Source organism: Olea europaea, unplaced genomic scaffold (assembly GCF_002742605.1).
Source record: "Olea europaea var. sylvestris unplaced genomic scaffold, O_europaea_v1 scaffold1632, whole genome shotgun sequence".
Taxonomy (NCBI): Eukaryota; Viridiplantae; Streptophyta; class Magnoliopsida; order Lamiales; family Oleaceae; genus Olea; species Olea europaea.
This window is the reverse complement of record NW_019233965.1, coordinates 77,845-91,662: the sequence shown is the minus strand read 5'-3', so window position 1 is coordinate 91,662 and position 13,818 is coordinate 77,845. Positions and strand designations below refer to the sequence as shown.

Here is a 13,818-nt window from a genome sequence, read left to right as displayed (position 1 = left end):
TAGACAAGAATAAAAAAAATCAACCGTTTTAAATTCATTCACTAATATTTATCCTCATTAAAAGCTCTAAGACCTTTATATTATTTTAGACTTTTACATTAACTAAAACTCCAATATCATAAAATATTGTCTTCAACTAAAGCCAAAGAAAATAATGGAAGAAACATCATTAAAGCAGATACTTACAACATAGTCATTTATTGAGAATACTTTAAAAAGATTATAATTATCTTTTATTTTTACAAGTGATAATCATTGTCCTAGACAAACTATAATGGGAAGAGGATAGACGCGAACAAGGTGATTGAATAATTACTTAATTATAGAAACTTATTAAATCCTATGCTATTTGTTGTTAGCATAGGGAGCTTTAGCCTTTCTTGTTTCTAAAGGTAAGTAATGTAAATTGTTGCAAAGTAATATAATATTTTATCCCTGGTTGTTTTCAAAAGTTGAATAATGTTATATATGTTCTTATGTTCTTTAACAAATAATATGTTTTTTTATTAAACTTTGTGGATATTAGTGTTTAAATGAGTGAATGTAACAATTAACAAGAGTAGCACTGGAATGTAATGTGGAAGAATGTGATACTTTTTTGAAATTTAAAAATGTAATAGGGATATATTTGAATAATGCTATTTGTAGTTGCTCTACGTGATATACATGTGACAGTTAGTGATTTGTAGCATAAGATAATAAAAAATTATCGCGTTAATATATCAAATTACTAATTGTCACATATATGCTACATAAGGCAATTACGGCAGTAAGCGATTGCAAATAGTATTATTTGATATATTTAGCCCTTGTTTGAGTCACATTCTTTGAAAAAATGCAATTTTAAACAGTATTTTGATATCATTTCAATCATTCATTCTTCAATAAAATAATATTATATGTAAATTCAAAACTTTTTCTTATTTTTTAACAACACATTTCACATCAATACACTATTCAAAAATACATTTTTATGACCAAAATGGAGGCTCAAACAAAGGCTTAGAGTGAGATAAATGTGTAAAAGTGATATGGATATAGTGTTTAAAGGAATGAATATAATAATGACAATGTAGGAATAGAATGTGGATGAGTATGGTACCCTTTTAAAAATTTAAAATTTTAATAGAGATAAATTTAAGTTGTGATGGATATACAATAATCATAAGATCTTCCATAAAATAAATTAAATGAACTTTCTACAATTTCGATCTTCCTTTCTGTCATTTCAAGAAATACTTTTTGAAAAAATTTGACCCATCTCAAGTTTTTAATTTTTTTTATTTCAATAATTAGGTGAAAAAGTTTTATTTCAAAAAGTTGGTGCACCCCACTTCATCCCACCCCATTTCACACCCACCAACTCATGCACCTACTATAGAAACCCCAAGGGTAATTAGCACAAAACGTCTTTAAATTGCAGTGTTATTGTACAAAACGTCTTTACATTTTATTTTATTTTTTGCATTTTCACCCTTACCTTCCATCTTTCATTGCGCAAAAGATCATTTTCATCCATTTTTGACGATTTTACCCTTCTATATAACTAAAACAAAAAGAAAAGAAAAGAAAAACAATGAACTAATTGCAACCAAAGTTCCAAATTTTCAAAAAATTACAAATGAGTTAAAAATACATTCTTAAGATATAAAAAAAAAAAAAAAAAAAACTTTATTCTTAACCCGCCAAATTAGAGAGCATTGAAATTTTGATAAATTTCAATAAATTATATATGTGAATCTATGATCCTATCTGGAAAAAACAACGTTTTTCAAGTAATGAAAATCAACATAAAAATATCCAAAAATTAGTTGGTTTTGCTTACTTTTTCTTATTTGAGTGAAATGAAAATAATTTACAGCTATGGCAATGTCAACAACTTCTCTCTAAACGTCCTCTTTTATGTCGACGCTCTTTATAATGGCTTTCTTGTTGGAGGCGGTAGACCTAGTTGGGGACTTTCGATCTTCTGAGGATGTTGACGACGAAGCCACCAGTTCTCCGTCATCGCTTCTCTTTTACTCTTCGCTCATTTCCTTTAATTTACTTGATTTTTGGTTCCAAAATTTTGAATTTATTGGAAGCTTCTGATGAAGAGAAAAAGACAGGCGACAACAGTATAAACGTTTTATAATTTTATTTGAAATTATGATGGATGGCAACAGTAAAGGTTTTCTTTCTTTCTTTTTATTTTTTTAGTTTTGATTTTTAAGAATATATTTTTAGCTCATTTGTAATTTTTTGAAAAATTGGAACTTAGGTTGCAATTAGTTCATTATTTTTTCTTTTCTTTTCTTTTTGTTTTATTTAAATAGAAGGGTAAAATCGTCAAAAATAGATGAAAATGACATTTTGCTCAATGAAAGGTGGAAGGTAGGGGTGAAAATGTCAAAAAATGAATGATAGGAATGTTTTTGCACAATAATATTGAAAAGTAGGAACATTTTGTGCCAATTAACCGAAATCCTAACCAAAATCCCATTTTCATCACTCCATCCACCACAACCTCTAATCCACTACAACCACCGTCAACAGGATAATCATTTTTTGACGTTAACATCCACCACCACCATCTTTGCAAACTTGCTTCTAATGGATATATTCTCCACCATAGCCGATCGGCATGGAATCCAATGCTGACTTGCAGGCCAAATTGGATGCTGTAGAGGTGGTTATGGGGGTTCTGTATGTTATGAAGTCATTGGAAGTAGTCCCAAGAACTGATTCCCATCGAAAGTGGCCAATTTGATGGCCTCAATTTGCGTTTGCAAAAGGTTGCATGTGACCTAACTCTCATATGAAGAAGACTAGTGTGACCCTATTGGGCTTTACCCCACGTCCTTATCGCCATTAGAAGAGTAGGAAGAACCTCATAGCTCTGAGATGAGCCACGTTTTAGGATAGGCACATATGGGTCGAATTCGTGATTAGGGCTGAGTACGAATGGACCCAAGGTTTTTATGGGCGTTTCTAAGGTGGTAAACGGCATGTGTGGTGTTTCGGGGTGGTGGGTCCTGATGGGTAGAGGAGGATTTTGGGACATTTAGATTCGTTAACATGATTGTCCTTGCTGATTTTGGGGCATAAGGCCTACATAAGGGGTTGAGGCTCCAATCAAAGGTGAGGAGGTGTTGGAGAGATTTTTTTTTTGTAACGACCAAAAAAATGAATAAAAATGTATTTGTTTCATATGTTATATTTTTATATTTTGAAAAATTGAGGACTAAAATGAGATGAGTTTTAAATTCATATTTTTTATTTAGGTCAAATATTCAAATATTGATAGAGTAATGATAAATATATCAATATAAGACTCATTGGATATATCGTAATTAATCACCAATTTGAGGCTCGAGAAAAATTTGATTGGATAAGTCAGCTCCAAGATATTTTGGTTTGAAGAAGTTATTAGAAACTATTCAATTTAATTGGAGATTTGAATGAAAGTGTGCCACTGCCACGTGTATGGAGTGGTTGTGAGGTTTTTTTTTTTTTTTTTTTTTTTGGTATTCAGGTATCTCAGCTTACACCAAACTAAATCCTAGACCCCCAAGACCCTTGCCCCTAGAACCTTGGAGGGGGTAAATCGCAGGTGTTGGAGAGATATTTCTATAGATGGTGATGGGTTCGTTCGATAACTTTGGTGGCATTGAAGATAAATAGTTGGTGGCGATGCCATTAGGGCTTAATCAATTTATGATTCTTAGATTGGTATGGGATGGTGGTGTTTAATTGGAGGTGCAAGTGGTGATGTGATGAAGGTGGTGGTGGTGGTGGCGGCGGCGGCGTGTTGTGAATTTGAGGTGGAGACAATGATTTAGATAGTGTCGACGTTCGTAGAGTTGGGTAGGACAGGGTGAAAAGAAGAGTGATTATGATCGGTTAATTTAGTTATTTGTGATCAATAAACAATTTGTAAATTATAAAAAATGTGTGATTCGGGACTAAACTTATAATTGTGACCTACAATTTATCTTTGTGACATGATATTGTGTAATTTGTGACTAACTGATTAATACGTGACTATGACCACAAATTGAGTGTTATTGTGATCTTAACATGCTTAATTAATTAATAGGTCACAAAATTTATTTGGGGGTGTTTGATAGATATTTTTATGTAAAAATGTATTTTATAATAGTAAATTGATGTGAAATGTGTGGTCAAAAAATAAGGAAAAGTTTTTTATTTACGTACAATATTATTTTAATAAAGAATGTGTGATTGAAAAGAAGAGAGAAAAATACATTCTGAAAAAAATGGTTACCAAACAGAGCCCTGATCATATTGTGATCATAAATGTGACCATCTAATTTTTGAAATTTTTCAACAAGTCTCTCATTTTTAAATGTAGTTCGAAATATTTATAGTTACGTATTTTTTCATATATATATATATATATATAATTTTTTGAACACCCTCTAATTTTTATGCCATAACATTCGCATGGAGTTATTGAACCTACCCAACCATACAAAGCAAAAATTTTTTGTCCAATCTCTAATTTTTACGGCACAGCATTCATACGGAGTTATTGAACCTACCCAACCATCCCTCGGATTATCACATGCAATGAACGAACATAATTGGGTTATGTTTATTCTGAACTTTGCATTTAAAGTCATTTTAGTAACTGATTTTTTTTTCTTTTTTTGGCAAACCCGTCATTGAACTTTACATAATATTTCGTTTGGACCACTGATTCAGTTGTATGCCTATTCTTAACTAAATATTGGATACTTTTGTGTGCTATATCATCAAACCATAAGGCGTTTTAGTAGTGTTGTAAAAGGCGAGGGCTTTTCTTTTCATTTTTTCCAATGTTTTGGAGTCATTACTTGGACCTAATGGCTAATGTAAGCTTATGCATTAAGTTATTATCGATGATTTATTGGACCCATTTACCTCAAAAAGGGTATTGCACTTTTAATTTCAGTTGTCTAATTTTTGAGATTTTGAAAATTGTTTAATAAATAATTGTAGTATTTATTATTTTAATCGTTTGATATACATTGTCTTATTATCCAATGGTCGCAGAATAACTAAAATAAAATTAAATACAAGAAACGTCATTTTATATCTAGATTTGTAAGGTTTGAGACTTTTGATCTCGCCTTCTTGTCACACTTTACGCCTTTTAAAATGCTAATTTTTAATTTAATCCCATGCCTTGACCTTGATTTTACCTTGTAAACTTATATATTTTGCTACATCTTACTAGCGCATCTTTGTATAGTATTTTCAACCAAGAAGAATGTCAAAAAAAAAAAAAAAAGAGTCAAATTTTGATACCTCGTAGATCTTGACAAAGAACCACACTTTTCTAAGAATTGCTGCTGCACTACCCTAATTTGGTCACCTCACAAAAGTGGAATTTATTGAGGCCTTTAATTTGTAAAAAGACTCGTACGAATTAGAGCTTAGACCTATTGAAGACTCACTTTCTGTAATCAAAGAAACAAAATTAAAATAACCAATAATATAATTCTGCTTTAAAGTTCCAATTTAATTTTTGACATCATCCATTTCGCATAGGAAAATAAAATGCTTACCTTATTCAGGTCCGTTCAAGAGCAATTTTGAAAATTGATTTTTTGATCGTTAGAAAAAAAAGTGAGGGTCACTTGTGAGAGAATAAGTCAAACTTTACGATTGAAATAATGAAATAACGGTCAAAAAATCATTTTTTGGATAAAAAATCACTTCCAAACGGCCCTCAATTAAACGTAATTATAACAAATAAAGAAGGAAGTAAACTCAAAATATCATGACTCGTTACTATTCCTTATTAAACTCGATTATATTTCATACTAATATAGTATTATACTTACAGGATAGATAAAAAGTTGAAAATTGTGTAAGGAACAAAAATAGCACCAGTCGCTATATAAAAATGTAGATTAAAATCAGATTTTTAGGAAATTTTAATCAAAATTGATGAAATTTGTAGTTGAAAAGTTATAAATTCCATGAAATATATTATTAAATATATCTTTGACTAAAAATTTAACTTAATTTTAATTTACACCAGCTATATATATTTTTTAATAATATTATTTTGCGAGTTGTTGTTATTATTATTATTATTAATAATTCCGCACCCATCCGCAGACTTTTCAAATTTTCCATTGTTATCCCCATTTTTTTGATATAAACTCTCCAAAATTCCGTTATTCTTTTCCATTTCTCCTCCATCACCGAACCCCCCAACATTCACCCCTTCAGTCCTTTAACGGTCAGGTACAGATTCATTCACAAACTACACTAAACTAAAATCTCCAACGTCCAACCTAGAAGTCAGCCAAATCCAACGGCCAAAATGGCTCATTTGACTCGCCGGACCGCGGATCTCTTGAAACCCTTCTCCGTCGCACTTTCCTCCATGCGCCTCCTCACCACCACCTCCACCACCCCAATCACCGTCGAGACATCTCTCCCCTTCACTGGCCACAAGATCGATCCGCCGTCTCGCTCCGTTGAGACCACTCCTCAGGAGCTTATGACCTTCTTTCGCGACATGGCTCTTATGCGTCGGATGGAAATCGCCGCCGACTCTTTATATAAGGCGAAATTGATTAGGGGATTCTGTCACCTTTACGATGGTCAAGAAGCAGTGGCAGTGGGTATGGAGGCCGCGATTACCAAGAAAGATTGCATAATCACCGCATATCGTGACCACTGTATTTTCCTCGGTCGCGGTGGAACCCTTCTCGAATGCTTTTCGGAGCTTATGGGGCGAAAGGATGGGTGTTCTAAAGGGAAAGGAGGCTCGATGCATTTTTACAAGAAGGATAGTGGTTTTTATGGAGGGCATGGGATCGTGGGGGCACAGATTCCATTGGGCTGTGGATTGGCTTTTGCACAGAAATACAGTAAAGATGAGAATGTGACATTTGCCTTGTACGGTGATGGTGCAGCGAATCAGGGGCAGTTGTTCGAGGCCTTGAATATGGCTGCTTTGTGGGATCTGCCTGCGATTCTGGTCTGCGAGAATAATCACTGTAAGTAATATAATTGGTTATAGAGCGAGACTCTTGGAGTTAACTATAATAGTAGGCTACGATTTTTTTTTCATCAATACGTTTCTGTTCTCATGGAACAAGGAGTATACCAATGGCTGTTTTCTAAAAGATTCATTTTTCTTATATTTTTTTTATCAATTACATAATCAAACGGATGTTTTTGTATAGTTTATGATTTAATAATTTGATGTGTTTTGGAATTAGAGATCCCATTTGTGAATAACCAAGTGCCATTTGATGGTTTTGCCACCGATGTTTTGTGCTTCTTCCGCAAACATCAATATTGTACCTTACTCAAAGATTGGGGAATGGATGAAGTAATTATAGATTTGGATGTAAAAGTTTTCGTTTTTATTGATCCAAAAAAACGGTTCCATGTCATGAGTAATTACACATCTATGCTAAATTAGTTGTGTTTGATGTCGTACATGCCTTTCTTAATCAGTGTTGATGGAGATATCTGGGTCTGATTGGGTGGATATAGTTAAAGTAGGATATTTGATTCTTTCTATTGGATTATTGCTGCAGATGGGATGGGGACAGCAGAATGGAGGGCAGCAAAGAGTCCAGCTTATTACAAGAGAGGGGATTATGTTCCTGGTTTGAAGGCAAGTAAAATATTTGATTTTATGTTTGTTGTCTTTCATTTTTCTCATACAGTTCATAGGAAATATGTTTTCTCTACTAGAATTGGAAGATACAGAATTCTAGAAGGGAGTGAATTTGGTAGAAATTTTGATTAATCTGTCTTCTGTTTCAAGCCCGTAACTTTATGCCACTTTCCTAGGTAAGTGCGAAAGAAAATGTCTTAACTCTTCATAATGTACTGTCGTTTATTCCTTCATAACATCAATAGCAGTAGCAATGTTAAAAAGCTTCTTTTCTATTGTCTGGTGAAAAAGTTGTTTCTTTTCTATGTTGTTTGTAATAGATTTCTATGATTTTTGTTTCATTGCACATTCTTGCCTTGAAACAGGTAGACGGTATGGATGTCTTTGCTGTTAAACAAGCATGCAAGTTCTCCAAGGAGCATGCTTTGAAGAATGGACCAATTGTGAGTTCAACTGAGCTTTGTATGGGCATATTGATATCAAGATAATTCTTTTATCTGTGATTCTTTTCAGTTTTCTTTTAGGGCCTGTTTGATGCAAATTTTTTTAGAATAATTTGTGAAAAGTGATATGTTTTTAAGAATTTGTAGTTAAAAAGTAAGGAAAAGCTAGGAGTCCACTTGCAAAATTATTTTATTGGGAGAATGTGTGATTGAAGATGAGTTTGGAGAAAATGAGTTTTAAATGATATGTACCAAACATGGGCGTAAACGGCTATTTCGACATGTATCCTTTTACGTTAAACTTATGGTCAGATAGCATGTTTACTTGCAGTATTACATACTTGGAAGGATTTTGTGGAAAATGCTAAATGAGAAATTAACTTTCAATTCTATTTAATTCCAAGATTCCATGAAAACAAGATTTTCACGATGAGGAATATGTAATTCGAGTTTTGTGGAATATTATTTTCTTCTTTCATAGTGCCGAACTCTCTAGCCGACCCCAAATTTACTGAGAACAAGGCTTAGTTTGTTGTAGTGTTCTCTGTATTGTTACTGGATCTCAGGCTTATTTTCACTAGTTAATTGTCAATAGTAAGAAAATCTTTTCGTGGGAAATCCCAGGATTTAGTTTGGAAGGGTTTGGTTGTCATGCTAGAAAGATTGGGAAATCAGCATTTATATACGTTTTGAATTAGTAACAAGGAACATTGGTTTCTACACTTATCTTTTTTGAGATTATTTGTTGGTAAATTGCATCTAAATAGAGGACATGTATTATTGATAATAGTTGATTGGCTGTATGCTTCCTGTGTATCTGGACTGCTGCCGTGACAGTGGAGATATAAATCCTTTTCTTAAAATCAAAGATGATCATTTATTTTGATCTTGTGATTGATTTATTTTTTTATTGATTTTTGATATACTGCAAAATATCTTGTAAGTTGCATATTTTGAGTTTGGCTGTGTTTTTACACCGATGTTGTGAACATTTAACTATGTATTTAAATGATAAATAAAGAAACATTATGTTTTTTAAATTGGGTAATTGAAATGGCATATCATATTTCAAGAACACCAGTTTTGTGTTTCTTACTAAAAATATAGCAGCCTGGCTTTATATGCATATAGAAAGGAATTTATGATAATAGTCTACTGATAGAGAGAATACGTACTTGAGCTTGGCCTTTAATTGTCTCCTTTCTTTTTTACACTTTTTTCATATTTATCAACTATCAAGTATCCATTTCCCAGTAAAGATAACCCATATCTGAAAAGAAAAATGGAAAGAGAAAAAATGAGTTTGGAGAGATGTGTCAAAATAATTTTATTGTTAGCCTTCAACTTGTCAACGTAATAGACAGGACTAAGTGTCTTGTACGTATATTGCTGGAAGCTTCTATAGTCTGTTTGTTGAGTGTCATCTAACTCAAATTGATATCGCATGTGCTACGCAGCTATAATATCTATGATGGTAACTGATGAGATATATGTTTTTCTCTTTCCATTTGTGTCATGTAACACATTAATATTCCCCTTGATTCTCTTCAGATCCTTGAAATGGACACTTATAGGTACCATGGGCACTCCATGTCTGATCCGGGAAGCACATACCGCACACGTGACGAAATCAGTGGCGTGAGACAGGTGGATTAATTGTTAATGTTCTCTTCTGTGTTGGGGGGGGGTGTAAATTGGAAATATTTTTGTCTCGAACCTTTCATATGAAGTGTTTATTAGTATCTGCTTTTGTGTCCAGGAGCGTGATCCAATTGAAAGAATTAGGAAGCTTGTTCTATCTCATGATGTAGCCACTGAAAAGGAGCTAAAGGTAATGTGAAAATATATTTCCCTAATTAGAACGAACCAAGAGTGTGATGTGAGCTTTCCTCATGAGAAATCAATAATATTAAGAGATACTTGGCTGTTCTTACTTTTTCTGTCAGGACATTGAGAAAGAAGTGAGAAAAAATGTAGATGAAGCCATTGCACAAGCTAAGGTAAGAAGTTCATCTTTCTTTTTTTGCTTGGATTTGGAGAATCTCAAAGAATACTGTTGAAACTTTGTTTTAGTATTTTACAAAAATTTTGTTTGGCTTTCCAGGAGAGCCCAATGCCGGAACCTTCTGAGCTTTTTACTAACGTGTATGTGAAAGGCTATGGAGTTGAGGTATGTCTTTTATCTTATATTTATTTTATTGTAAGATACTCTGTGTGTTTTGACTTCTTTCTACTTTTGAGTGCTAAGGTGACTGAAGATGCTTTATATCTTAACCTTTTAACATGTGATAGATATATGTTATTTTCTTTTCCTGTTTCTGGTGTTGTCAACATATGCTCTTTCTCGTGTATGCCATGTCTGACTGTATCAATGATGGATCAAGGATTCTGCTAAAATTTGCATGATTTGGCCATTGAAAACGATGTATGAGGTTATAGATTGTGATTGTGGCATCTCCTTTGTCACCCCATAGGGAACACAGCACGTCAGGACGAGTGGAGAAGTAATTTGTAGAGCATTTAGAAATATAGAAAGGATTCTTTGTTTGAGTGACAACTGATAATTGTGGACTGGTATAGTGCGAAGTGCTCTGCTTGATTGTTTTGCCCTGCTAGAGTGCAGTGTAGGAATGAGGTGGAATTAAGGGAATGGGGCAGACGGAGCATTGTATTCACTAATAATATCCAATAATCGAAAAAAAACTTGGGAAACAGCTGTGATCCCAGTCCTAAAGTAGTACTCCTGAGTAGCGAGTCCTGACTCGTGATATTGAAAATCCTTTGCAGTAGCAATTGTTAGACCTGAACTTTCAACATATTTAATTATTTAATCCTAAATATTTATCCGAGTAATGTTTGCAATCATTGAATCATAAATAAACGATATTGCTGTATAGATTTTGACTGTTCCAGTTCTCTGAAGGCGTGTAATTAATGAATCAAAAGATGGAACTTTGTATAGCTTTGGAATCACATGGTAGCCTGTTGGGTGTAGAAATGTCTTGGGAGAAGTTGTTTCTTTGTTGACAGCAGTATTTGAGGAAACCATTTCGACCAGACAGATGTCAAATGACTGAATAAGAGTATTGTAGTTCCCATTCAATGAATAATGGAGACATTCAGGAGTCATGAATCTTTGGGAGCGAGTTATCATGCCATGATTTAGCTTCCTTTTGGGAAGAATTTATAAAACTGTTTAATTTATACATAGATAGAGAGAGGGTTGGATAAGTGGATAGCTTGTGGAGCCATTGGAATGTGTGGTTGAAAATGAAGTCTGTCTATTTATAGAAATTTATAAATTCCAAGAATTATACTTCTAAATTGATTTCAGAGAATTAATTTGCCGTTCGGAAACTATTTATTTGTTAAGAAGACTGACGAAGCGACAGTCTTGGAATACAAGTTTTATAGTGGCCTGGTGAGTCTTAGAAGACAAAGGAGTCAAAACCAAGTACATTGATGTCATCAGGGCTGCGCATGAAGGGAATTTCATCAGTGTTAGAAGTAATGTAGGAGAATCTCGCAAGTTTTCAATTATTGCAGGTTGCATAAATAATGCATGTAATTTCATATTAGTTTGTTTTGCATCAAGAAAGAAGAGATGAATGAATTTAGGTGCACATTTTTAACCACCTCTATTTGTTTTCCATTTGATATTTAGGTGCATGTAATTAGTACATGACCCCAGAATTTCACGTCATGAGAAACACTATCACATAGCAGGACCTGTGACCTGATGTCACACACATAAACGCTGTTATTGTATTGTGTGGTCATTGCTAATTCAAAACTCTGACTTGATGAATCATACAGATACATGTGATCAAACTTTAAAGACGTGACCAATGGTTTGGAAAAAAAATTGAGATATGACTTCGTAACAACTCTGTGACCAAAATATGATGAACATGTGATCTAAATCCTATGTAAATTGACCAATAATAAATACATGTAATCGCCTAACAGTTTTGGGACATAATGTGATGACATGTGACACAAAATAGAGTTATCTTTGACCCAATAACTCAAAAAGAATTAAATTTGGCTCCCAAAAAAAAGCTATGTGCCACTGAATTAAGTTATCTGTGACATTCTCTAACAATAAAAGATCATGTACTTTTTCTTGGGAGCCAAATTTAATCGTTTTTCCGTTATTGGTCAGAGATAACTCTATTTTGTGTCACATGTCATCACATTATGTTCCAAAACTGTTAGGTGATTGCATGTATTTATTATTGATCACAATTACATAGGATTTAGGTCACATGTTTATCATATTTTGGTCACAGAGTTGTTACGAAGTCATATCTCAATTTTTTTCCCAAAACATTGGTCACATCTTTGAAGTTTGATCACATGCATGTGTATGATTCATTAGGTCATAGTTCTGAATTAGCAATGATCACACAATGCAATAACAGCGTTTATGTGTTTGACATCGGGTCACAGGTCGTGCTATGTGATAGTGTTTCTCATGACGTGAAATTCTGGGGTCATGTACTAATTGCATATTAGTTTGTTTTCCATTTGTTCATTTTTGGTGTATGACTTGTGATCTAGTATTATTAGGTTAAATTGACCAACCTTTTGGGCTCGCCGTCCCTCCACCCCTTTCTATATATCTACGTGCAACAAAAATATCGAAATCCCTTTTGTTTCAAGTTGAAATTTAATAATGGCATTTTCTATTTTTACTGGTTTAAGTTTCTTTGTTTAATCTAAAGCTACTCATATTTGGGGATAATCTGTTGGCATGGAAGTTGATATGCTAAAAAACGATAAGTTGTAGCATTGATATTATCAAACTATGATAGTAAATTATAGAATGTAATGATAAGAGTTTAAATTTGTCAAACTGAAGAACTATAAATTCTTTCCTAATTTTCTTACTTCTCTTACAGTCCTTTGGAGCGGATAGGAAAGAGCTGAGAGCTGTGCTTCCATGAGTCAAATCAACAAGAAACACACGAACTGCCGTTATACTCAGAAACTTGGACGAACATGGAATAAAACATAGATTAACTTTGGAAATAAAAGTTGCAATATGAAATTCTTAACGTACTTGCTCGGTTTTGCACGTTCTCCTTTTTCTTGGTTTTCGCCTTTTGTTTTCTACTCCTGTGGAGATTAGGAATGATTCGTTTGTGTTACTGTTGTTACACTTGTATGTTATAATTTTTGGCAGTGGAACTGATTTTTTCCATGATAATTTCGGATACATAGTTCCTTGTGCCTATTAATTCTGAATGTATTGACATGTATAGCATGGCACATGTAAGGCTGTTTGACTAATTTCTAGCGCAAATTTTAAAGGTAGAGTTTTTTTTTTTTGTTTTTTTTGCAAGTATTATTTTTTAAGCTTAGCCAAACATGTTTTTATACACACTACTCTTGTTAGTGCTAAAGACGGGTACATCACACTAGACATTTATATACCTATATATAATCTAGGTTTTGGACGCGTAATGAATCTGTAAGTATTATTTGTACATTTGAAAAGCACCCTAAACTTGATCCTAGCCCACAATTGTCTATTTTCATCGATTATTCAATTGTGCTATACATGTACATTTTCGCTTACACTTATCTTTACACTATTTCATATGGCAACATCTATTCTCTTATTTTTAAATTCATTTATCACATCACTGCACAGATTTTCTCCACAAATGAGGTAATGTCAACCAAGTGGTAAGAGAGGATGTATATATAGCATTATTCTTGATTATCAATTAACAT

General features: G+C 33.3%; 1 protein-coding gene across 1 annotated transcript; it reads left to right on the top strand.

Moving 5' to 3' along the window:
* The first annotated feature begins 6,156 nt into the window (after window positions 1–6,156).
* Window positions 6,157–13,408, top strand: LOC111377285 (pyruvate dehydrogenase E1 component subunit alpha, mitochondrial-like). The gene is made up of 8 exons (XM_023000359.1): window positions 6,157–7,001; window positions 7,551–7,630; window positions 7,999–8,076; window positions 9,628–9,723; window positions 9,836–9,907; window positions 10,023–10,076; window positions 10,181–10,246; window positions 12,981–13,408. Exons 1-8 carry the CDS (start codon window positions 6,320–6,322, stop codon window positions 13,023–13,025), a joined length of 1,173 nt encoding a protein of 390 aa, XP_022856127.1. The 5' UTR covers window positions 6,157–6,319; the 3' UTR covers window positions 13,026–13,408.
* Window positions 13,409–13,818: the final 410 nt, after the last annotated feature.